General features: G+C 38.7%; 1 protein-coding gene across 3 annotated transcripts in view; it reads right to left on the bottom strand.

Moving 5' to 3' along the window:
* The window catches only part of abca7 (ATP-binding cassette, sub-family A (ABC1), member 7), a 35335-nt gene that overhangs the window by 9500 nt on the left and 1058 nt on the right, over positions 1-24777 (bottom strand). For 2 of the 3 annotated variants that reach the window (XM_007560564.2, XM_016675561.1), the window contains exons 2-36: positions 24023-24121; positions 23038-23131; positions 21909-22050; positions 21132-21256; positions 20047-20165; positions 19194-19391; positions 17915-18007; positions 17559-17796; positions 17093-17232; positions 16886-17002; positions 16581-16778; positions 16226-16431; positions 15133-15309; positions 14662-14884; positions 14365-14586; positions 13774-13978; positions 13451-13564; positions 12278-12449; positions 11989-12120; positions 10892-11031; positions 10639-10776; positions 9451-9695; positions 9319-9376; positions 7787-7989; positions 6184-6316; positions 4953-5098; positions 4473-4597; positions 4279-4389; positions 3050-3242; positions 2816-2910; positions 2488-2520; positions 1950-2055; positions 1451-1525; positions 1189-1358; positions 270-447 (exon numbers count right to left, since the gene is read on the bottom strand). In XM_007560564.2, the coding sequence (XP_007560626.1) occupies positions 270-447; positions 1189-1358; positions 1451-1525; positions 1950-2055; positions 2488-2520; positions 2816-2910; positions 3050-3242; positions 4279-4389; positions 4473-4597; positions 4953-5098; positions 6184-6316; positions 7787-7989; positions 9319-9376; positions 9451-9695; positions 10639-10776; positions 10892-11031; positions 11989-12120; positions 12278-12449; positions 13451-13564; positions 13774-13978; positions 14365-14586; positions 14662-14884; positions 15133-15309; positions 16226-16431; positions 16581-16778; positions 16886-17002; positions 17093-17232; positions 17559-17796; positions 17915-18007; positions 19194-19391; positions 20047-20165; positions 21132-21256; positions 21909-22050; positions 23038-23131; positions 24023-24088 (5130 nt within the window). In that variant the 5' untranslated portion in view covers positions 24089-24121. Of the gene's footprint in view, positions 1-269; positions 448-1188; positions 1359-1450; positions 1526-1949; positions 2056-2487; positions 2521-2815; positions 2911-3049; positions 3243-4278; positions 4390-4472; positions 4598-4952; positions 5099-6049; positions 6074-6183; positions 6317-7786; positions 7990-9318; positions 9377-9450; positions 9696-10638; positions 10777-10891; positions 11032-11988; positions 12121-12277; positions 12450-13450; positions 13565-13773; positions 13979-14364; positions 14587-14661; positions 14885-15132; positions 15310-16225; positions 16432-16580; positions 16779-16885; positions 17003-17092; positions 17233-17558; positions 17797-17914; positions 18008-19193; positions 19392-20046; positions 20166-21131; positions 21257-21908; positions 22051-23037; positions 23132-24022; positions 24122-24777 lie in introns of all 3 variants that reach the window. The other variant, XM_016675560.1, reaches the window with a different exon arrangement.

The raw sequence follows: 24777 nt of genomic DNA, 5'->3' as shown, positions 1-24777 counted from the left end.
GATTATGGTCGGTGGCCGATCAATCGGCACACCTCTAATTCTCTAATTGAAAGTCATGCTTAACTGAACTTGATTTTTCCTGGAAAAAAGAAAGGGTTAAATGTATCATGATATGATGTTCATGCTGATAAAGTGTTTATTAGTTACTTTATTCTTAATGTTATTAATATTTGAACACAATGAAACTCCAACTCCCTTTCATAAAGCAGCGTAGCTAAATTTTAAGAAAACTGTGGCTGCAGATTTTCTGAAGCTGTCTGAACTCTCACCATGTCCCAGGCGAAGTTGGCCAGCCAGTACAGGATTGGCTTCACTCCGCTGACAAACTGCAAATGTTTGGCTTTACTGACTCGCTCCTCAATCAGGAAGAGAACAAAACTGGCCGGCACGAAGGACATGGCGAAGATTACACAGATGGAAACCAGAACGTCCACTGAGGTCGTCATCCTGAAATGGGAAGAAAGAAAAAAAACACAAGAATAAAGACCAAACAGCTGGAGAAAAAAAAATAAACTTAAAGATCCACATTTAGTTTTTACATTTAGTTTTCTGTGAAAGATTTGGCAGCACTTTATTTGAAGTGATGTTCATAAGACTGACATGACACTGTCATAAAGATGAAGGAGTTTTTGTAAATGTGTTTGACTGCTGCCATTTGGTAAATAATGACACTTTTAATGCAAAGGTGACGCTTTTAGTGGACTTTTAATGCAACTTTGCACTAAAAGTGTCATTATTTACCAAAAGACACTTAATGTAATAAACATTTATGAAGACTCCTTCATGTTTATGACAGCGTCATGTCAGGCTTATGAACATCCCTTCAAATAAAGTGTTAGAAAAGCTTTTTATTCCTCCCAACATTTGTATCTTTGTACAATTAAAAACACTCTTTTTTTAAGCATTTCCTCGTATAACTACTCCAGTGGAGTTAGTTAGTTTACCAGATACAAGTATTTTTATTTATTTATTTATATTCAGTCACATTCAGTGACTTAGATTAATGTTATGTATATAAATATATGCATATATTATAAACTTGATCTCTTTTGCTTATATTTGTATCATTAATATTTAAAGCCGTGGATGGAGGAGCTTGTCAACAAATAAGCAATTTCCCCTGGAGAATCAATAAAGTCTATTCTATTTCATTCTGCATCACCAGACTTTGTGCTGATATTCACTGACATTGCTATTTCAGTAAGCTGCTCCTTGGTGAGGTTGAGCGGGTGATTGTAGACGGTGATGCCGTGTCTCCTCCGCTCCGGTCCGGGCGGCAGACTGGCTCTCAGCAGGCCGTTGTTCATCACGTTCACAAACGACACCATGGCGTGCCAGCCCTTGTTGTTGTACCACACCTGAGATGGAAAATTCAATTAAAACTCATAAAAGAGAGCGATGCTTTAAGTAGGAGAAGATGGGAAAGACGACCTCGAGAGAAACTGTTCACCTTGACGTTGTTTACGGTGTGCATTTCTCCCAAAAACCCCGGCAGCTTCTTCAGCAGCCGATCCAGTGAACTGCCCTGTGGTCCGAACAAACACGTTTAGGCATGAGATATAAACGAGGTTAAAAATAATGTAATGACACTAAAAAGGACAGGGGGAATGTGTCTCCAGGACATTGTCATGTTTTTGGGAGAGATCGCACCCTACTGGTCGGAGGTGATAATGGAAATCAATACTATAATGGACTAAAATGTACGATCAATGTAATTATCTTTTTTTTTATTGTGAACGTGCTCACATTGGGTTTTACTTTTTTTTTAATCATTTAATTGCTCTTGTCCAACTAGATGCTCTGTAACTTTGTTAGTTGAACGTTAAATATTTCTAAAACTGCAAAAACAAGTAAAAAAAAAAAAGAGGATTTAAAAAAGAAAAAAAAAATATGTATGTGTGTGTGTGTGTATGTGTGTATGTGTGTATGTGTGTATGTATGTTGTGCACCTGTTCTACTTGGTATCGAGTCCTGATTGCCATGATGGAGTCCTGGAGATGCTGGACCTGAGAGACATTCTGGCTGCTGCTGCCTCCGAGAGAGAAGCCTCCATATCTGGAAAAAAACAGAAAATTATTGCTTTAGCCAAACCTTGTAGTTTGATTTCAGCTAGTCAAATTAATTTAATCGTTTAGTCTAAATGAACTCTTAGTTCAGACAAAAATAAATTATCTTTATGAGTTTACAAGATAGTATTTCTCTAATTTTTATATGAAGGACATCTGTAGTTGCACTAGACTCTCTTTTTAATTAAAATATTCCATAATTAGTTTTGCTATAATCTGCAGTAAACATGAATTTTAAATGTTTCCCGATCATTATTTTTTACACCCTGAAATGGTAAAGAATTTTTTAAAAGTTAATTTGAGGTGTTTTTAAAAGTAGCAGATATATCCTACTACAATTGAACCTTAAAAAACTTCTTAAAACAAGAGAGTAAAATTTGTATCTTTAGTTGTTTTTAAAAAAGAAAGCTTAAATTCTCACCTGAATTCGTTCACCCACTTCTTGGTTTTAAGGCTGAAGGGAAACAAAGCTAAACTCTGTTAGCATTCAGACTTCATGTAATGATAGAAAAATAAAATAATAAGTTAAACTCTGCAGAATGTTACGAAAACATTGTAAAATATAAATATTTATAAGAAGAAAATCATTGCCAAAACAAGTGATCAAATAGTCTGCAGTCTTGAAGTGAGCTTTAGATTTTTATTATGAACAAGATCAGATGACAATAACTAAGCAAATTAAACATAAACCCTCAGATTTATCTGCTTTCTGTAAACTTTTCATATTAAATGCTTAGTTTAAAAACCACCTTTTCTTGAGGATTTGCGGGTAAGTCTTCACCAGGTAATCTGAGATGTTATGCCTCGTCAGATTCTGGAGAATATCCCCAGTGGCTCTCTTCATCTGAAATTAAAACAAGTTATAAAAAAACACAAGGAGAAACTACTGAAATAAGACGCAGTAAGTTTCATTGTGAAGCAGAAAGGTCAGCGTTTATGTGGTTCCACCCGAGTAAAACCCGATCAGGAGCCAGATGACCCACCTGTGGAGGGGGAATCCCACCGGCGCCGTCCGGGCAATCCGGAAGCATCCGGCGGGAGTCCTCCGTGCTGCACTGACATTCTGGGGAAGGTCTGCCTCTGGTCCAGTTGCCTTGGCTCAGCATCTGCCAGGTGGAGAACGACATCTGGGGCCGCATGAAGAGGCCCCCCCTCTCAGGTTCACACTGAGGATTCCTGCAGCGGGGAGAACATTTGGGTTCAAAAGAATGCCTGCAGACATAAAATGTCGGCTGCATCCTCTTAAAAAAAAAAAAAAAAATATGGGATCTAATAGAGGGATCATTTGTTGACTGCCTGTAAACGCTCACTGGTTGCCATGTATGGTTAAAATACATTTACCGTATTTTCTGGACTATAAGCCTCTACTTTTTCCCCCCATACTTTGAACCACGCTGCTTATAGCCCGGTGCGGCTTTTCTGTGGATTTTTATTCAACCACCAGGGGGCGCTTTAGCAGGAAGAGAATCATGGGAAGTCAAAATTGGAAACCAAAGAAGAAAGTGCTAATTTACATTTAGAACAAGCACATGCTAGCAGCAGGCACGACGGAGAAATGTTTTCAAACTCATACCCCCTCATCATGGAAACCGCATGAAGAAGTTCATATGATGCAGCTTTTATTTTGAAGGCTATCGATCTGGCAGTACAGGAGGGAAATAAAGCCGCTGGGCTGCGTCCTTAATAGCAGATTTATTATGGAAAACAGAGAGCAGCGGAGATACCAGCGGCTTATATAATATGTACGTGTGGCGTATATATGTAAGTTTCCAGTTTAAAAAAAAAAAAGCTTTGTGGGTGCGGCTTATAGTGAGTTGCGCTCTATAGTCCGGAAAATACTGTACCTTGCTGTTTTAATGTTGTCTGGCATGTTGTCAGTGTACGATAACCGTTTCACACAGCGAGACGAAATAAACTGACATCAGTGAGTGAGATCCACCTGCATTTAATGACCATTTTCTCTCTTTGACGAGAGAAAATGTCCCAAACGTTGGACATTACTTACTTACGGGCAATATTAAAGCAACCTGTTCACAGTGAGACATGTCGAGTCCCTCTAAATGACACAAAATGAGCATTTTCAAAAGCCTGCAGATTGTTAAGTCGCTGCACTGTTACCTAGCAACCCTACGAGAGCCCCGCCCGTTACCTAGCAACCCTAGTGGAGCTCCAGCACATTTGGTGTTTGCCATGTTTAGAGAAATCATGTTACGTTTTGTTGTCGTCCTGCTCTTCTCTCTGCATGCACTTGGTGCCAAAACCCGGCTGGTCCAGCAGAGCCTCCAGCAGGTTCTCCATGGCTGGGTTGCCAGGATCGTCGTTGCTGAAATTATTAAATTGGGAGGTGGGTGAATGTGTCAGCCACTGACTGATGTACCTGGATGGCTGAGGAACGTTCGGTCTCACCTGAAGAAGGTGTACTGATCTCCATACATCCAGGGCTGCAGCTCCAGGGGGGGGTACTTCCCAAACGGAGGAACGATGAGGCTGAAGAGCAGAGCGATCAGCACAAACACAGCTGGCAGAACAATCTGAAAATTAAATCAAACAGGTTAGTACTTCTGTCAACAAGCAAGACGTTGACATTGTATGCTAACCCTAACCTCAAATCTATTTCTGTGAGAGATTTTAAATGGCCTCGTTCACAGATTTAGTTGTTAACGTCCAGTTTGTTCATCCGGTTGGCCCGGCAACGCCTGTGCAAGCTTTGAAATCATCCACAAGTAACTATAACTTTAAAAATTTCTAGTTTAGTGCGACTGATGATCATTGTAGTACTTGATCACTCGTGGGATTAATTGAATCACTTTCTGCAGGTTTTCCATTCAAGACTTTTTATATAATATTAGCAACGCATTAAAATAAATAGTTAAATTCCTGTCTCACCTGAGCGAAGAGCCCCCGGCGGCTCCGTCGAGCGTACAGCCAGCGTTTGACGAAGAGCGCTCGGAGCTGCTGCCACGTCAGCCACCAGCCGGTCAGCGGCATCCCGCCTCGCCCGTCTTCACTCAGCGGGTCCGTCTCCTTCGGTTCTGCAAGAAAAAACAAGGTGTAAAAATTCACTGATGCATATGGAGGATAAAGGAGTGAGAAAACAAATTTTCCCAGGAATTATTGTGATAAATCATCATTTTTTTGTTTTAGGACCATTTTCAAGTAATATACTGATGGTGACATAATAATCCAAGTTAGCTCCCTCTAAGACCAATAAACTTCAAGTTTGTATAAAACACTCCACTGTCACTGGAAGATATTTTAAATATCTAAAATAAAACACAACAACCAAAAACAATAAATAAAACCACACACAACTGAATCCATAAATAAAATATTATAATTGGGCTCATTTAAATTTATCATGTAATTAAATGATTAATTATGAGATGCTTACTGAGAATATCTTGGACCTGCAATATCTCTTCTTGAACACTAAAACATTTCTCATTCATCTCTTGTACAACATTGCAGCAACTTTCACCACCATAAAAACCAACATTTGACATTATATACATTTTACAGCTATTTTTACCTAAAGGACGACATATAACACCTTAACCTGAAGCTCAGACAGCAAACCAGGATCAGGCTGTCATTCTGCAAACTGATCTGTTCAACTACTTCACTGATTTCTTAGTTAAGTCCTCAAAGATGCCTTAAAGGGAAATCAGTCATTTCCATCCACACCACACATCCATACACTGATGATGTTACAGGATAATCGTCAGACAGAAACGAGGCTGGCATTTCACGCCATCGGCAAGGCGGGTTGATTGAGAATCGAACCAGCGACCCATGGATTGCAGGGGGAACTCTGACCGCAGTCGACCCAAATACAATTTTAATAAAAATTCCTTTAAAATTGCAGCAACTTAACGATGCAAGATCAACAAAAGCACATCTTGAACAGGTAGGGAATCTAGTTTTATAAAACAAACCCTTTTGCTTCCTTTTAGGATTGTCCAAAAGTGGTAAACTTTAAGTACCTTTCTTACGAAGTCTTTTCCTTCCTGGCAGCATTTTGGAAACAAAATGTCCAACTTTCAGTCAAACATTAGACCAGTTTGATCTTCACAGTACAAATCTGGACAGAAGTGGCTTTGAGTGATGGAGTTCCCACCTGGTTCTGGTTCCTCAGCAGATGGATCCTGAGCTTTTTGCCCCGATGGCTGCGGGCCACTGGGCTCTTCTGCTGGCTGCTCCGATGCTGGATCAGCATCCACTCCGGTTTCCTCCGCCACTCGAAGAAAGATCTGAAAATCAGCACAATTATTGTGTAAAAATGGAAGTAATGGTGGTACAATACACTCAAAAAAAAAAAAAAACTAAAGCTCGATGTATTTTTGTTCTAGTTTCCTTAATATTGATTTAAAAAGTTCTAGTTTGTCTGGCAGATTCTTTTCACTGCTAATAAGACATTTCCCTATGTTATAGGTGAAATCATTTGCAACTGGGACAAGTAGTTTTTCATCTACATTAAGGAATTTTTACTTAAAACAAGATTCTACATCTTGAAATAAGAGAAAATTAACTTTATAAGTAACTTTTTCTCAAGTGTATTAAAATATTTGCACTAAAAGCTGGACTTAGTGCAGTGTAATCTCTCCTGTTACAGGCCCAAGTTTAAAGCACTGTTCTGACATAAATCATAATTAACATATTTTTAACATCAGGGAAATAATGCAAGACAGCTGCATGACACCTGGTGGCGCTAAAACCCACACAGCAGCTTTTTAAAACACACCAGAGAGCCATGGAGTGTGTCTAACTCATTCAGAATAAACCTACTAAGCTCATTAAGACCACAGCCGCTCCATAAATATCCAGCTTTCATGATAAGACGCTGCTGTGCTTGCTCTCACACACACGCACACACACACCAAGTGAAGTCAGAGGGCGACTCTTCATAGACACAAGCTGCACTGCTACGTTATGGTGCAACTCTGCTTCTCCTCCTGCCGTTTTGTTGCAACATGGCAGCTTTACTGGTTGCATTCAAAGTCAGCATCCTCTTTGTTAAATACTTTTGAAAACTGAATCATCTATAAATAATCTAGGGCTGCAACTAGCAATTATTTTAGTAATCGATTAATGTATCAATTATTCTGATATTTAATCAGATAAAAAATATTGTCTCATTTTGCAGATTTTACATTCACCTACTTAAGCCTTTTCTATGCAGCATTAGAAATACATTAAGAGTTGGACATAAATAATTAAATTCCTTTTTTAGAAACCCCCAAAAAATTAACATTTAATGCCTAAAGTCCAGGAACATAACATTTCTTTGGTGAATTTTTAAAAAATGCCACTTGTGGAGTTAGATGACATAGAAGTCGGATTAAATGCGATACGACCGCTCAGACTGCAGACGCTTCGAAAATAATCTGATGCATTTGCATAAGATAATAATACTTTATTGATCCCCAAAGGTGGTGGAATTTTGTTTGTCGCAGCACAGCACACAACAAAACTTAAATAAATAAATAAATAAATAAATAATAAATAAAGTAAAAATAATAATAATAAGTAACAACTAACAGTGATAGTCCATTAAATATTAAGTGGCTGAAATTTGATTTTTTTGGGTGAAAAAAAATGTATTTGGTTTCGCTCAGAATGCCAGGAAAAAGTCATACAAGTCACGTATGGACAGAAATATCCGAGTTTGGTTGTGAAGGTATCCTGAGTTTCATAGTAACCGGTCATTTTTCATGACCCACCTCCTCCAGCGTGCTGTCTGACAGGCCGTAGCTGCTGACGCCCAGCTCTGGAAGCCGCTCGTCCAGTTTGGAGAGGAAGAGGCCCAGACTGCCGTCCTTGGCGGCTGCTTGCGGCAGGTTGATCACGGCTTCTCTTCTAGACTCCTCCACTAACCTGGCGCCAGGAATATGCTGCTGCACCAGCGCCAGCAGAGCTGCCATGTCTGCCAGAAAGATGATCAATCTGACAAGAAACTGGTTCTCATATGAATAAAACATTAACAACAATTCTGGGTCACTCTGGATGTCAGTGGGCCGGTTAGTACTGGGTAGCTGCAGATTCCTGAAAACCAAATTAAGACCTTTTTTTAAACCTCCTTGAATAAAATTTCAGACCGAAAAACCATAAATATAAGGGATGTTTGGGGAACTTGCTGCATAGCAGAAACTGAACCAGGCTTTGTGTTTGTCACCCTATTTATGCCTTAACCCCATAGAGCCTGGATTAAAAGCTATCTTGCACGTAGCCTCAGATATGTCGCAGCACAAGACAGACAGTGGCGAAAACAAATGTCAACTGCACTTACCCATAACGAAGGTAAAAAATTTAATCTAGGTAGCTAAGTTATATTAGCAGCTAGCTCCTGTTACACTGTAAAAACACAATATCTTACCAATCATTTTTAGTCTAGTTTTTATGCAAATCTCTTATTAAGCCTGAAATGAGACAAGATATAGATAGATAATTCCTTCACACTGATGAAAAGTCTTCGTTCCAATAACAAATTATTTCACTTATAGGAAAAATGGGATTATATGGGAAATAATTTGCCAGTAGAACTAGAACTTTATCAATATGAAGGAATTTTTGGTAACACTTTATTTGAAGGGGTGTGCATAAGAGTGACATGACACTGTCATAAACTTGACATAAAACCTGTAATGAACATGAAGGAGTCTTTATGAGTGAGTGTCATTCGCTAAATAATGACGCTGCAAAGTTGGCTCCTGTAATTGACTTTTATTGCAAGTTTTAATGGAACTTTGCACTAAAAGTGTCATTTTTTACCAAATGACACTTCAGGACAACAGTCGTAATCGTTCATAAAGACTCCTTCATGTTCATGACAGATGTTATGTCATGTTTATGACAGTTCAATGTCAGTCTGATGCACATCCCTTTAAATAAAATGTTATTGAATTTCTACTTAACTACATAACAGGCTTATGCATCTCATTTAAAAGTTACTTGTAAGTTAGTTTTGTCTTATTTCAAGTTTGGGTGGTTCAGACTGTCAGACCTAAGATATTTGGTCAAATAAATAAAAAATACAAAAAGACTTTGTGTTTTTGCAGTGTAACCTTGACAGAAAAGTCCGTCAAGAAAAGCAAATACATTAAATAGTCCTCCCATGACAAAATTTAAGACTCGGGATCAATGTATTAAAGGCCAACTTACGATCTTTCAATGAATTTAATATAATTTAATGCCTTATTTCAGACAGACACATTTAAGTCATTTTAAGGAAGTTCAGACATCCTTGAATACTCACAGGAACTGGTGTCCTCACTTCCCAGTCCGGTGTCTTCACTCAGTGACGACTCACTGTCCTGAAACATGAAGCAGAGTTAGAACCCGTCCTTAAAAACACGCCCACAGACCCAATTTCAGATTACAAGCAAACCTTTACTAAAGGAGGTAGCTTGTTGGTGCTAGTGCTGGCACTGGTGCAGATACTGGAATAACTGGGAGTGCTGGTGCTTAGCTCCTCCCTCTTCACCAAGGTCAGGTAGTAACCAGATCCCAGCTTGGATTTGAGGAAGAGCGGCGATCCGCTGCAGCAGAGTTTCCCCTTGGAGATGATGGCGATGCGGTCACCAAGCAGCTCCGCCTCATCCATGTAGTGAGTGGACAGAATGATGGTTCGATCTGACGGTTTGAAAAAGAAACAAACATGACTAATGTTCACATGTTCATGCCATTTCTGTCAGTTTATTCATGTTTAGTTAATTAAATTGTGTTTTACAACTTATCTGCTCATTGTTAGCGAATGGTTTCAGCTTAGGACTGGACAAGATGAGTGAAAAATAAAATCTGTAATTTTTTTGTAACGGATCCGATTTACAATTTCAATAAGATTTTATTTTTCTTGTTCTCTTTTCTGGGAAAAAAAAATCTGTATTTTCAAAAAGTGGCTTTAATTTCAATCCCTCTCTTTTGAGTCTTATGGCCAGTTTAATTATGAGAAGAAAGCTATGATATCAGTAGAATAAAGTTGCAATATCACCAGAGGAAAAAAAGTTGTTTTAAATAAAAACAAAAAAGCTTGTGGAGTTTTGAGGACCTTACCTAACCCACTCAGTCGTTTGAACAATCATTTCAAAATCCTGCTTCTGACTATAAGTGGGTGCTGATGTGTTAAAAGACTAAACATTTCCAACATTCTTCATTTGAAATTTAAATTTTTTGATATTTTTCTGTAGAAGTAAAATTACCACTTAAAACTTTATTCTCATATATTCTCATATATTACTTCAACAAGGAGACAATAATAAATCTGTATCCTTGTAATTAAAACTGTAGAGTGTCTAATGTTCTGTCGTAGAGTTGACCTGAATTCAAAATCTAAATAAATAAAAACTGCAAGAGGCATTTGTCAAACAAGATGGCGGCTCTGGACGTGCCGACATCACTCTGAACAATGGAAACCCAAGAAAATAAAACAACAATAATAAACTTCCATAAACTAAATCTTTAAAACCAAAAAGTTCAACGACAGGATGTAATCGATTTATCACTCAGCTGAACTTCAGCTGTTAAAATGCGTCTTCATCTGTTCTCGCCTCTCATTACTGGTGACAGTCACTGGTACCTTCGCGATATTTGAGCAGCAGATCCCAGATCCCTCTGCGGGAGTACGGGTCGACGCCAGCTGTGGGCTCATCCAGGACGACCACTTTGGAGCCGCCAACAAATGCGATTGCCACAGAAAGCTTCCTCTGCATTCCACCTGAGACAAACACAAAACAATTCCCTCTTTTACAAAGAAAAACAAACAAATCTAACTCATATAAGTGCAGACTTGATTCATTTTTAGATTCTGGAGTTGAAGTCGGTGACGCTACCAGAGAGGTTTTTGGTCTGATCATGACGCTTGTGCAAGAGGCCGACGTCCTCCAACAGAGCGCTCATTTCAGCCATCACCTGTTCTTCAGGCAAACCCTTCAGGCAGCCATAAAACCACACATGCTCCTCCACTGTCAGCCTGAGCGACAAACAGAGGGAGGGAAAAGCTAAGCTGAAATTAAATTCATTTCTACTTGAAGTTTCAGTTGAACCTTTCCTAACTTTTTTTTTTTTTACAACCCATGAATAAGGTCAAGTTTTAGAAATGGTTCAATACATTTTACAAATCTGACAGAAAAAGCTTGAAGTCTTTAACACAGTATCTTTTTTTTTTTTACATCTGAATTCAACATTTGTCGCAAGAAACAAAAAGCAGCCTACGCTTTAGGTATATAAAAAAAGGAAACTATAAGAACCGTTTGTGGCTTTAAGTGAGTTTTATACAAACCTAGGAAAAAGACTGCAAAGGCTGCAGATTCCTGGTTTAGATGTTATCGACACTATTTACATTTGTAAATGTGATCCGAACATTAATAGGTACTGCATTAATCACTTTAGAAGCAACTTAAAAACATTTAAATTGACATTTCGTTTGAGAAAAATGTGGTAGAAAGACTTGTTTAACAGATTTGAGGGCATTTAGGACAAAAACCAACTATTTATACTGACAGCTTAGCATCAGATGTTTTTAAGCGATATATTGATAATGGCATAATAATGCAAGTTCACCCTCTCAAAGATCAATAAACTTTAATTTTGTAAAGAACATTCTAAACTGGAAGAAAAAATACATAAATAAATAAATTTAATGTCATAAACAACAAAATGGAGATAAAAAAAAACCCCCCCAACTCTGTAAATAAAACGAATTAGCAAATCTCTGTAACCAAAACAGCTCTTAAAAATATTTATCATTAATTAATTAGTGACAAGCTAATTGACATGGTGTTTTTGCTAAACCAATAAACCTTCAAGAATATCCAAGTCTGCTATTTATTATCACCCAACTTTATGCACTCAAATACGTTTTTAGACTTTAGAAGCGTATAAAACCTGCCTATAATGCCTATTTAATCTTTAAATTTTTTATCCTTACATGTCAAAGAGGACGTTGTGCTGCGGACAAACTCCCAGCGTCTTCCGGATGATGTCCATGTCGTAGCGGATGTCCATGCCCTTCACGTACACGGTCCCAGAGGTGGGAGGGAACAGCCCAGTCAGGACGGATCTGACAAACAGAATAAATGTCCAGACAATAAATTAAATCATAATCTCTGCTGTTAGACACAATAAGTCTAAAACAAAAGCTTGCTCTGATCATCCAATTCACTACTTTCAGGTCATTCTGGAGTAAATTTCACAGAAGAAATAAGTTTCAGCCTCACATGGTGGTGGTTTTGCCGGCTCCGTTGTGGCCAAGGAAGGAGGTGATCTGCCCCTCGAAAAACTTCAGATTTAGATGGTTGACAGCAATCTTCCCTCCCTTCTTGTAGATTTTTACCAAATTTCTGATGTTCACGCCAAGATTCAATTTGTTGGGTTCTGCTTCAATGTGATCTGAACACAGATATAGACATCCTCAGGGTTGCAAGCGAATTTAAAGATGGCATTTTATGTTTCCTTGAACAAGACAAAATAAATCTATGTTCATTTTTTGCACAATCACTCTTATATAATGAGATTTTAGCTTCATCTTCTTTCAGAACGAACTGTTTTTAGGGTCTCTGTCACTTTAAATCCAAATATTTCTGGAAAGCAGAAGTAGACCCTCCTGCACAGCCAACAAGAATGCAGAAAGTTGTTTCTGAATTTTAAGTCAACAACAAAACATTTGTCTTTTCCAGCAGCTGTAAAACCAGCTGGCCAAATGTGTAGGAGCTGATTGGGTTGCTAGGTAACCGTGAGGGGCTTGGCTGGGGTTGCTAGGTAACGGGGCTGAGCACAGAATTCTAGCTGCCATGGTCAAGACAGCTAAAATTTAAAACCCAGTTTAACTCTCACAGGTTCAATTTAAAACTAAAGAGGTTTAGAGGCAAACAAAGCTGTTGAAACAAACCTTTAAGTTTTTAATCAAGTGTTTATTTATTTAGTCATTGGTTCAGTCACAAACCTGATAACCAAACTGATTAATGCTTGGTAAAAACTTGAGTTGTAAACATAAATCAATTAATTTCTCTTATTTTACAGAAATGCACATAATGCCGTAGGAAACCGTTTTTGTACGTTTCTTTTTCTCCCATATCAATTTTCAGCCTTTTCAATATCATTGAAAACTAGACTAAGAACAAATAAAGATGGAAACAACAGTTATATTTTCACAGGAGAAAAAAATAAACTAAAATGAAAACTCAAAATTAAATTTAGCCATCTTGTTTTCCCAGGCCTTACTGCTTAACTGGCTTACACTCTCAGCCTGTTACCACAATTTACTTAATGGGCTTACGCTTAGAAAACCGCCAGTGCAGTCTTATAAATCACAGAGCTGCAAAGCTACAGCTGTGTTTCTCTTGACATTTTAAATTTCACTTCCCTTTCAGAAGCGCAGCCGCTTCTTGTACCTTCATCCTGATGGGTGGGAGCTGGAGGGATCGGCATGCCTGCTTCTAAAGGAATCCCACCCCAGTAGTTGAGCTGAAAGATGAAGTACCAAGGCCTGGGGATGCCATACTGACCTGAGAATACATTCACACACATGTGTCTTCACACCAAAACGATAATACTGGGTAGTTTTTGTTTAATTATTGCAACAATATTCTTAACTATGACACAAACAGTAGTGATCTCTTTAATGCTGGGGTGTTAAAAGTGTGGCTCCTGACCACAACTCAAAAATATTAGCAATATGCAAAACGCCTACTATAAATACATAAATGTGTCCTACCAGGAAACACTGCTTCAATGTACCAGGCTGCAATGGCGTAGATGAAGGCGTCTACGTAAAGCATGGATATGGAGGTGGTGAAGCTGTACGAGTCTCCTTCCACAGGGCTGGTCCGCAGGTTGAACCACTGGATCCCCACGCCTTGCTCCTCGTACTGAGAGAAATACTCACAGCCAAAACCAAAGGCCACAGGAGACAGGAAACTCTGACAGAAACAAGGAAACGCATGCTGTTAATAAAGTATTCACAAGCTTTTAACTTTAACGTTTTAAATACACAAACATCATTATTGATTCTTTATACTCCAGTTAACAATTAAATGATTGACGATTATTTAAATAATCACGCTTAATCGTTTTAACCCTATGCAGGAGATTTCCGTCCACTCTTTTCTTTCTTCAATTTCACAATCATTAAATACTTTATGCACGTTAATCTCTCAATAAAACACATTTAAGTTTGCGACTTTGTTCAATAAGAATCACTAGTTTTTAAGTTCAATGAGGGCAGAATTTGTTCAAAATCAGGCAGATGTAAGTAATCAAATAAAATAAAAAAATAGTAAATATTGAACTTTAGAAGCAGACTCACAGCTAAGACCCTGTGTGTGGTGGTGAGGTGATCTCTCCAGGCGACACACAGCACATAGGGCAGGTAGAGACTGAAGTAGATGAGCCCTCCACAGGCAGCAGCCAGGTTGGCTTTGGAGAAAAAGGTGCTGATGAGGAAACACTGCATGATGGTGGCTGTGGCAAACGCCGTGAGGAAAAAAAAGACCACAGTCGGGTCGCTGTAAGGCAAAATATCCCCCCACTACAAAAGGAGAGAGAAGGGTTTTAGCAGTCACCGCACAGCAACATACTGATGGGAGCAGAAAAGTTGCCAAACCTTAAGGAGGCCAATGAGCAGCACAGCAGAAATCAGGAAGGGGACGACGCTGCTGATGAACCAGCTGAGCCACAGCGTTCCTGTGCTGAGACCCATAATCCTCATGGTTTCCTTCAGCCGGGCCTCCTTCTCATACACCACGCCTTTAATGATCATGGCCACCGAGTAGATCCACGCCAGCGTCATGAAGAGAGGCAGGGAGCGGTTCAGCACTCGAAGGAAGCTGAATGAAAAACGTCAAATGCAGTTACTCCTGCTACGAAGGAGGAAGAAGGAAAACATAAGTTTTCTGATTTCTTTCTTTTTGGAGAAAAGAAATATGTGTGGATAAATTCCCTCTGCTCAAAACTCTGTAAACAAAACTACATGCATGTTAATACTTAATGTGGAAGATCAGGATGCATTTCTAATGACTTTTATATTTTTATTACATTTTTGGGGCCCTGGTGAATGTCTAACAGCTTTACTCACACATCGTCCACATAACAGGGATATGGCATCTGCTGGACGTAGATGCCGGTGGTCTGTTTAACTCCCGTTAGGACATAACTCACAGCTCTCTCTACCAGGTCCTGAATGTAGACAAAACCGCCCCAAATGTAGCGCATGTCGTCGAACGGGTCGGCAGCTGGACCCGGATCCCAAAACCTGGAAAAAAAAAAAATACATTTTTAAAACCAAATCAGATTTTTCTTTTTCTTCAAACAAACCATAATGCTGAGTAAAAACTGCTCTGATCCTTGACGCATTTATTGTTTTTGACCAACTACAAAAATGTTCTATAGCGTTTCTGCATGTTTCACCAACTTGAATTTCAGACTTTTTAAGACATTTATGAATATTTTATATAGTAGTAGTGCCAAGTATTTTTGAACAGAATGAATGTGGCATCGTAAAGGTTGGCAACAGAGGTACAAAGATCGTCCAGCAAACTGGCGATACATTTACACTTACCCTGATAGATGCAAAAGGCTAGCTAGCTAGCCGCTAGTTAGCGGTATCCTCCATTGCCTTTAGTTACAGAATGCAATGAAGATGTCTGCATGTGACTCAAATGTTTGCCTGACAGAAAAGTCACACCAGTAAAATAAATTACATAGAATTTGTTTGATTAAATCGTCTTGGCACCATAAAATGTAAGACCTGTTATTTAAACCTCACTTACTTTTTACTTTCTAATGAACTTAAAACATTTTAAGACCTTAAATTTAGATATGTAACAGGGTTTCATTTTTAAAATATTATCAATTTGAAATTTGTCACAAAAAAAATTCTTTGAATTTATTTTTTAAGTTGTTTCTTCAGACATTTATTGGTGTTTTAAGTTCTGTTGTGCTGCTCTTGGCAGTTGGTGGTTACCATAGTAACCGGTAACTGATAGCTCCTCCCCCTTTTTTCTGTTGCCGTTGGTAATTGTGGTAGTCTTAGGACCAGCTCTGTGTTTTCTTTAAATGTATTATATTTTAACATATAATTATAATTCCTTATTATTTCAACGGGGGAAAAAGATAACATCCCAACTCAGAAGCATAAAAGGCTTAAATGTAAGAAGAATCCTCAGCACCTGTCTTTAATCTTATTGGTCTTGGTCACATCATCGATGTCCATTCGAATCTTGTAGGTGACGTGGGGCGGGAGCTGCGACGAGGACGTGTTGGGCAGCAGGAAAACCACACCTGCCCAAAACTGCCTGTCCTCCAGCAGCTCCAGAGCTCTGTCGATCAGCTGACCCTCCGAGTCCAGACCCTCCAGCTTGTCCAAGCTGAAACACTGACAAGAAAACGCACAGGAAACAGCAAAGATACTATTTAATATCTTCACAATATTCAATTATGTATATATATATGTACATATATGTTTCTTGAAATATCAGATGTGATTCAAAACTTTTGTATTGCGTAGATCAACAATGTGGAAACCTTGGAGACTTGTGAAAGCGTGCCGATGGTGTTTCCAATGTTGTTGTAGACGTCCAGCCAGGTCGGCGGCGCTCCAGGTTTCCTCGGCGTGTCCGGCGACGGCGTGGACAGGAAACGAACAATCCGCGACGCCGTCCACGTTGTGTTTTCCAAACGCATGTTCACCAAGACTGCAATTTCTGGACGGCTCAGCAAATTCTGTTGCAAACACAAAAGAAGCTGGTTTAAACAAAGACTTTCCAGCATGAAATGCGTCGTTACACTCTAATCCCTCATGCCGCATATCAACAGAGGACAAATCCAACCTTCAGCAGCTGAATCTCCACACTGGTCTCCATGTAGTTCTTGATTTCTGGTCCCACCTCCATCCAGGCATCATTCAGATCCTGAAGAATCTGGAGGTCTTCAAATGTTTTGTTCACCTACAGAAAGTCGGGTCAAAGATGAATGAAAGGATTATTTTCCTAAACAACAATAACGACTTGTGCAACAGACAAACAAGAGTTTGGTACCTCTTTCATGACTTGTCGAACTACAGGAGTGTCCGGTGTGTACAGCAGCTTCCCGATGAACAGAGGTTTAATTCCTCGCCACACGATGCGAGAAAGAGGATTCGACTCCAGGGTTTGAATCAAACTTTTGCAAAAAGGTGCTAAAGAAGTAAAAAAAAATAAATAAAAAATAGGAGAAACTTTAACCAAGCAAAATGGCACTACTAGAACGAGATCACTGGCTAAAAAAAACAAACAAAAAAACACAACATAATAAATGCAGGAAGTCTTACAAATAGATTTGGTTTTTCTTTGTGGCTTAAAATAAAAAAAAGGCCTGTTAGGTGGTAAAAACTTTCAAACAAAAAGAAATTTGAAGGGTAAGAAGATGGATGCATCTGTGATCTTCACCTCGCGAATACTAATCAGCAAAGGTTTCCATTTAAGAATAAAGGCACTGAAAACCCTGATCAGAAAAGCGTCTTACTTGTGTTGTTGTCGGTGTCCAGCACCACGTCCTCCGTGTCGTTTCTGCCTAAGAACGACCTGATGTTGTTGTCTTCATACCAGTTGAGCGACGGGATGCGTTCACCGCCACCTTTGGGATGGCCGCACATGATCCTTGAAAAAGCTCTGAAGCTTTCTCTGGGCAGAGCTGTGCGGTTTTCAGGAGACAGAAGACTAAGAGCCGCGTTCATTTCTGCAAAACTGGAAAGGGAGGACAACTGAGGGAAGGAATAATGAAAGGCAGAAGGGGAAAAGAAGTCACAGGAAACGTCAAGTTAAGAAAGCAGTGATAAATATGAACAAATTATCGATACACCAAAGTAAAAATGTTCTCACATCGTCTATGAGGACAGCGAGCTCCTGGGAAACCGAGCTGATGGCCTGACTGACGATCCTGAGCTCATCGGCGCTGCCAATTAGACGGTCTCTCTGTCAAACATTTAAAAAAGTTTTAATTAAGTTTTGGAAGATGAGCTGAGGGAATTCATCACAAAAATATATCTTTTATATTTTAAATTTCCACTTTTATGTCTCTTCTTTCAGCTCACTCAATACACAGTGTAATAAAACACATTTTATTACACTGTGTAATAATCACTCAGATCATCAAGTAAATCCTAATAGGAGAGAAAGATCACCTCATTAAAGTCAAAATTTTAAATGATAATTTGACTCTTTAAAGCTCCAGTATGTAACTTTTATATAAAACAACACTTTTTTACATATTTGTTAAAACTCACTATGCCAGTGGTTCCCAAACTTTTTTCCTGGGTCCCCCCAGTAGTTTCCAAACTATTTCTGGGGCCCCCTATGGCTTACAAATAGCTGTCTGGTTGAACGATGTGTGTGAGCGAAGGGGGCGGGGGGGTTCTTAGAGAGTCCCTGTTATACTCAGCCCCGGCTCCAGATGAACAAGGGGGGGAATAAACTTTATTGGGGGCAAAATGAATCATAGCTGAACATAGACAACAACACCAGTAGCCTCCAAGCTGCTTGTTAACAAGCTTAAGGGGCTGTATTGATATTAGCTAGCTAGTCATTTTTTAGCTAACTTTACCTGCATCCAACAGCTTTACTCAACAGTCTGTTAGTTTGGGGGAAAAACTGTGAAAGTTTCACAGATTATCTGTCTAATTCTCTACCATGGACACATGGTGGCAGTTTTAACAAATACGGAAAAAAATACCTTTATTTAATAAAAGTTACACACTGCAGATTTAAGATTAAATTGGTGAACTGGGGTTCTAAAGCAGGATAAAAATCTAAAGCCCACCTGCAAATCTAGAAAAACAAATTTAGGATTTGAGAGGAAGTCTGAACTTTAATCCATCCGATTGAGATGTGACTTTACACACGGCGTTGATCCTGGGAATGAGGTCAATTAAACGATTTCACAGAGCGCCAACATTCCTCCACAGCAATAAAACACAAAATTAAAGTAATTGCTAACACCTGATGGAGGCCATTAGAGCCATAAGTAGCATGACCAGTCACAAGCTTTAGAGGGGAGTTAGTTTTTCACCATGTTGGTCTGGAGCGATTTTTCCTCAATAAATAAAAAAAAGCATAATTTAAAAGCTGCATTTTGTTTTCCACAGACTTAAATCTCACTCACTGTGAGGAACTTGGTCATGTCAAGCTGAGAGAGGAAGAGGCGCTCAGCGTCACGCAGGACACCAGCAGGAAGCGCACAAAGCTCGTTCTGAAGAGCCGCCATGTTGGCGGCTCCTCCGTCCACAGACAGCAGCTCTCCCAGCAGGGTTGCATTGCACACCAAGACTTTCAGCGGCATCTGGACTCCAGTCAGCAAAGCCTGGGAAGGAGAAAACTTTGGTTGGTTGAGTTGATTTTAACATGTTGAGCTATGAGGATGTGGAGAAAATGTCTGCACATGACTCAATATGCTCTAAAATGCAGATATGGCTCAAAAATGCAAAATTTTTTATACCATCTTTTCTTACAAATGATAAAAAAAAATATTTTCAAAAGATTTCCTTTATTTCAATCATCTCTTGATCTAAATAAACACCTACACTGATTCCTGTGATAATGTTCCTTTTACTAGCAAATCACACCGAAATCAAAGAGATTATTGGATATTATTTCACTATTAAATAATTGTACCAAACTTATTCCTATCCGTTATAAGAGGCAGAGGCCGGTTGTTATGAATGGATGGGCAAATATGTTTACTCAAAGGACATTTAAAGAACTGCGTACAATTAAATTAAGCAAAAATACCCAGGCAGAGATTTGAAACTTGGGTCATAAAGGGTTAATTGACACTTGGCATGTGAAAATCTTAGTCTAGAAATCTTTACTCTTAATTCAGAAGATGTTTCGTTCAACCAAGTCAGGCAATCAGGACAAAATCAGCAGTTAACAATAGAGCAAAAACAATTGCATTTTCTCAAAACAAATCCAAATTACAAGGTTTATGAGTAGATTCTGGTAAATAAGAGTTAAACCTGAAAATTAAGGCGAGCGTTCATCAGCTGGTCCACAGCTGAAGATGACAGGTTTCCGTTGTTCAGGAGAAAACTGGAGAACGTCTCCTTGGGTATCAGGTATTCTTTAACAGGGCGACCTACAGGCAGCACAAACCATCAGAACTGAAATTCACCAGAAATATAAAAACACAGATCAGAAGAAACTCAAGCTTTCTGCAGGAAGGTTAACACACAAACTAACATTCTTGTTATGTTTTACACTCACTGGCAGACAATCAAGGTGTAAATAATCCGGCTTTAGGGAATTAAGTGTGCACCAAATGGGAATCTGAAAGCGGGTTTTCATTTAGTGGGAATAATCTGGTTCAATACAGACTGAAAAGAAAGAAACCATGTCGGGTTGGGAGAAATGGCAGCTATTGTTCCTCACATAGAAGCAGTGAAAGCTTCACCCCAGCTAGTCATTCAAAATTAATGAGGAGCTTCAGCTCTAGACTGAATAAATGACACCATTTCCTTTTAAGTTGAGCTATTTATCCAAGATAACATTACAAGAATTACAGCAATAAATCTAGTTACTTTAAGGGTTTTTAAAAGTCATGTTTGTGGTTCAAATAAATAATTTCAGCTCCTCTAGAAAAAAAAACACTCAGACAAGTTTAAGGAATTAAATTACTGTCAAACAAAAGAGCAAAACCTGCTTTCATTCACCTCATTTTGTTTCACAGGAAAACTCCGGTAACTTAATCTGACCACGACCGGGAGAAGCCAAACATTATACACTGAAGCTCTTTCATGAAAGCAGACGTAAAACAATCTGCTTTTCATTCATCACCAGTTCACACCAATCACAAAGTGAAGCTGGAATAAGAGTATCTAGTCCTTACAATCTGGAGTTTTTACCAAAAAAAGGGTGAAGTAGAGGAATAAAAGGGAGCTAAAGAAGCTAAAACTGGTGTGTGGTTTGAGGCTAAATTAAAGGGATACTTCACTGTTTTAATGAATCAAATATATTTAAGCAAACAATGCCAAGCAGCTGTTTTTCAGGGGGATTTTTTTGGAAAAGGTGACTAGTTTTCAAGTATATAAAATGTCACAAGTACTTGGCAGCGACCCAAATCTTTCCCCCAGGAGCCGGACACTTCCCATCAGGTCCTGAAAACTGGAGACGCTCCGATTTCCACTGTAGGACAAAACCGTCTGAGCATCCACAAAAAGACGAGACAGTCTGCAGGAGAACAAGGAGAGAAAACTTAACTTGGACAGAAGCTTGCTTTACTTTGAGCTGCAAACATCGATATTTTTTAAGCTGTTGACGTAGATTTCTCGGATGCATCCAGATGCAGTTACAAGAAATAAAGATATTTTCTTCACTTCACTATTTCTTCTCAAGACAATTTTCACAAGAAGTTTGTCGTTAAATACTTAGAGGAAGGGATGAAAGAAATGGTAAAAAAAAAAGTAATCAATGTTCTTTTACATAATATCCTCATCTGCATACAATAAAGGTAAATAATCCACATGTCCATTTCTGCACAATAAGTGGCATTTAAGTCCTGTGGCATTTTAATCCACAGGACTAAGAACAAGAACAATGCTCCAGTTAACTGCATCATTGCCTCTGAGTCATTTAAGAAGCTAAAATACAGCAGCAATGGACACAAAGTGCCATGATTTCCCACTTCAAACCATGTTTTGTGTTTTATAATCTGTTATCAAAGATCAGAACTTCTTTGTCGTCTGTGTTTATGTTCTACCAGGACAGTCTGCTGTCTGTTCCAAAAATCACAAAAACAAAACTAGATAACAATGAGCTATATTTAAAAAAAAAAAACTCTTCTGTGCCAAATATAAACTCTGACTTCCTCTGTTCTACCTACATGGAGTTGTCGAAGTTTCCCACTTGGCCCGGCGTTTCCCCCGGCGTTGGGCTGTGGAAGCAGGGGTTGTTGATGTTGCAGACGATGCTTTGAATCCAGGGAACGGTGCCGACTGACGGCAACGCTTTGTTTGGGAAGTGACCTGCAAGAAATTCAAAGAGAAACAAACGCTTAGGACGCACAGATTAGCAAATATATTGACAGACTGTCGTGAAAAACGAACAAGGAGTAAAAATATTAACACATATCAAGATCGCGTCACGTGAAAAACAAAAATGTTATATTATATTTTTGAAGTTAGGAAAAGGCAAAAACAAAAATAAAAACATTTTGCAACAATTATTTTTACATTGATTTTATATGACACTAGTATGTAATTATGAAGACAAAGGAAAAGGATGCAAAAGAAAATCTAAAAATTTGCTTTAAGGAAGTCTTTGAGGATTTGTCTTTACTTGTTTTGCATATTTAGGAACTAAAATGTTGGTTATTTTTTCAGGACTGGATCAAAAAAACATGGACTGTTTTTTTGATCCATGTGTTATGCATATCCATGTGTTAGCATATGCATGCTAACACATGGATATGCTTGACCTGAACTACTGTAGCTCTGGCTGGATTTTGCCCTGATCTTTTGCAACTTCAAACAGGTTTTCTTCCCATTTCCCTTTATTATTTATCCTATTAACTGTGTATATGCCAAAGAGTTCAGTTTTAGTCTCACCTGACCAGAAGTTTTCTGCATCCCCCTGCAGAGCTTACAGACAAAAGAACCTCTTATTGTTTTCCTTCAACACTGACTGTCCTCTTTCATTAAGGAAAATTTAAATCCTAACAAAATGAGTAGTTGCAAGAGTCATATTTTTAAATTTGCCTAAATGAATTTATAGAGACGGCTTGTTGATTGTGCAGTGTTTTCTCATGTGAAACTCCTCATGTGAGCAACCTAATTCTTCTGAGAAAACTTGTCACAGAAGGTCATTAACTCTGCAGGACTGGAAAGCAGACAGGTGCATGGCACAAGCACCACTCTGAGTGAGTTAATCTTGATTAGCTTGCTGGCAGAAGGCCATTTTTCAAACCTTTGAGAGTGAGAGAGAAAACACCTGTACAACAACAAATCACTTACATTGGCCTTGTTTGTAAGGAGGGTGTGAATGACGAACAGAGATGAGGATGACAAAGAGGAAGAGAGGCCAGAGGAGCTCGATCAACAGCTGGATCTGCGGGGAATTTGGAAAGGATCATCAATACAACAAACATTTACCGTATTTTTCGGGCTATAGCCCGGTGCGGCTTTTCTGTGGTTTCTTCTTCAGCCACCAGGGGGCTCTTTAGCAGGAGGTGAATCATTGGAACTCAAAATTGGAAACCAAAGAAGAAAGGGCTAATTTTTATTTAGAGCAAGCACATGCTAGCAGCAGGCTACGACGGAGAAATGTTTTCAGACTCATACCCCCTCATCATGGAAACCACACAAAGAAGTTCATATGATGCCGCTTTTAAGTTGAAGGCTATCGATCAGATCAATAGCCGCTGCATGTGAGCTCGCCGTGAGCGGCGGAGATACCAGCAGCTTATAGCCCGGTGCAGCTTATATATGTACTTTTACAATTAAAAAACAAACAAACCGAACTGTAGGTGTGGCTTATAGTGAGGTGAGCTCTATAGTCCAGTAATATTGATAATTTACCAGAAACAAGAGCTTGTTATGAGCAACTAGAAACGCACTGAGAAACCAACCAGTATCAGCATCAGTGTGTTCTGAACTTGAACTAGTGCAATCAGTGAAAAAGTGATTTTTTTATTTTCGATTTTTTAGAATGAAGTAAAAAAGAAAACTTCCTTCAAGAATTAACTTAGTTCTGCAGGTTCAGCTGTAAATACTAACCTGTACCTAAACATATGGTCAGTGAACATTTTGTTATTTATTGTTAATAAAGTGAAATCAAAATTGACTAAAATTAATTTTGGAGGTCATACCCCAAATTAATATATCTTTGCATATGCATTAGAGTAATGGTTTTAAATACCTACTTTAAAATGTATCCCAATTTAAAAACTTACCTGCAAAATCAACACACTTTAATATTAAAATATAAAAATGTAATAACCTTATTCCGCCTGCGGTACGTGACATTTTTCCAGAGGAGAAGGTAGAGCTGCCTGAAAAACCCCATTGCTTCCAGCTGTTACTGTGCCATGATGTTCTCCTGCAAAAAACAAAAAACAAAGACTGATTACAAAATGGGTCAAACTCAACAGAGGTCCAAGTTTCTAAGTTCCTTTCTGCATCCTTGGTGCACAAAGGACTGTTATCACAGATCCTTCCTCCCAGCATTTAGACTACAAACATCACTGCTACCAACCAACTCAACAAGTGTTCACATTCCTGTTGATATTTGTAGTTTTCGCATTTCAAATAACATTCCAGTCATTATTTGCAAACATTTTACGTCAGGTAAACAAGCCTGACTCAAATAACTACTGGCATGCAAAGGACCTTCTTACTGCTTTGAGAAGCTGAACCACTTCAACTGCGAGTCATCTTGATAAAAGGTGTGGGTGTTATTCCTCTTATTTTGTAAATTTGCCCTTACTGTACAGTTTCCTATTCAAGTTTTTATATATCTTTTACTTTTGTGTGAATATGCATGTTGTTACACCAGAAGTCCCCCACTGTGAGAAAATTACAGCCAATTCTATTCAATTGCATTATGAATTTTGCTAAATTTATTTTTTTTTATTTTAATAATTCTCTGTATTCCTTTCTTTTTGCACGATTTGCCATGTACTTTTTGACTGTGTATTCTGGGAGAGTAAAGGTTGCGTTTCATGCCCGCTGAGATCTGCTCGGCCCTGACAATCC

Source organism: Poecilia formosa, unplaced genomic scaffold (assembly GCF_000485575.1).
Source record: "Poecilia formosa unplaced genomic scaffold, Poecilia_formosa-5.1.2 Scaffold116, whole genome shotgun sequence".
NCBI classification, from domain to species: Eukaryota; Metazoa; Chordata; class Actinopteri; order Cyprinodontiformes; family Poeciliidae; genus Poecilia; species Poecilia formosa.
This window is presented reverse-complemented; position numbering and strand designations above follow the sequence as displayed.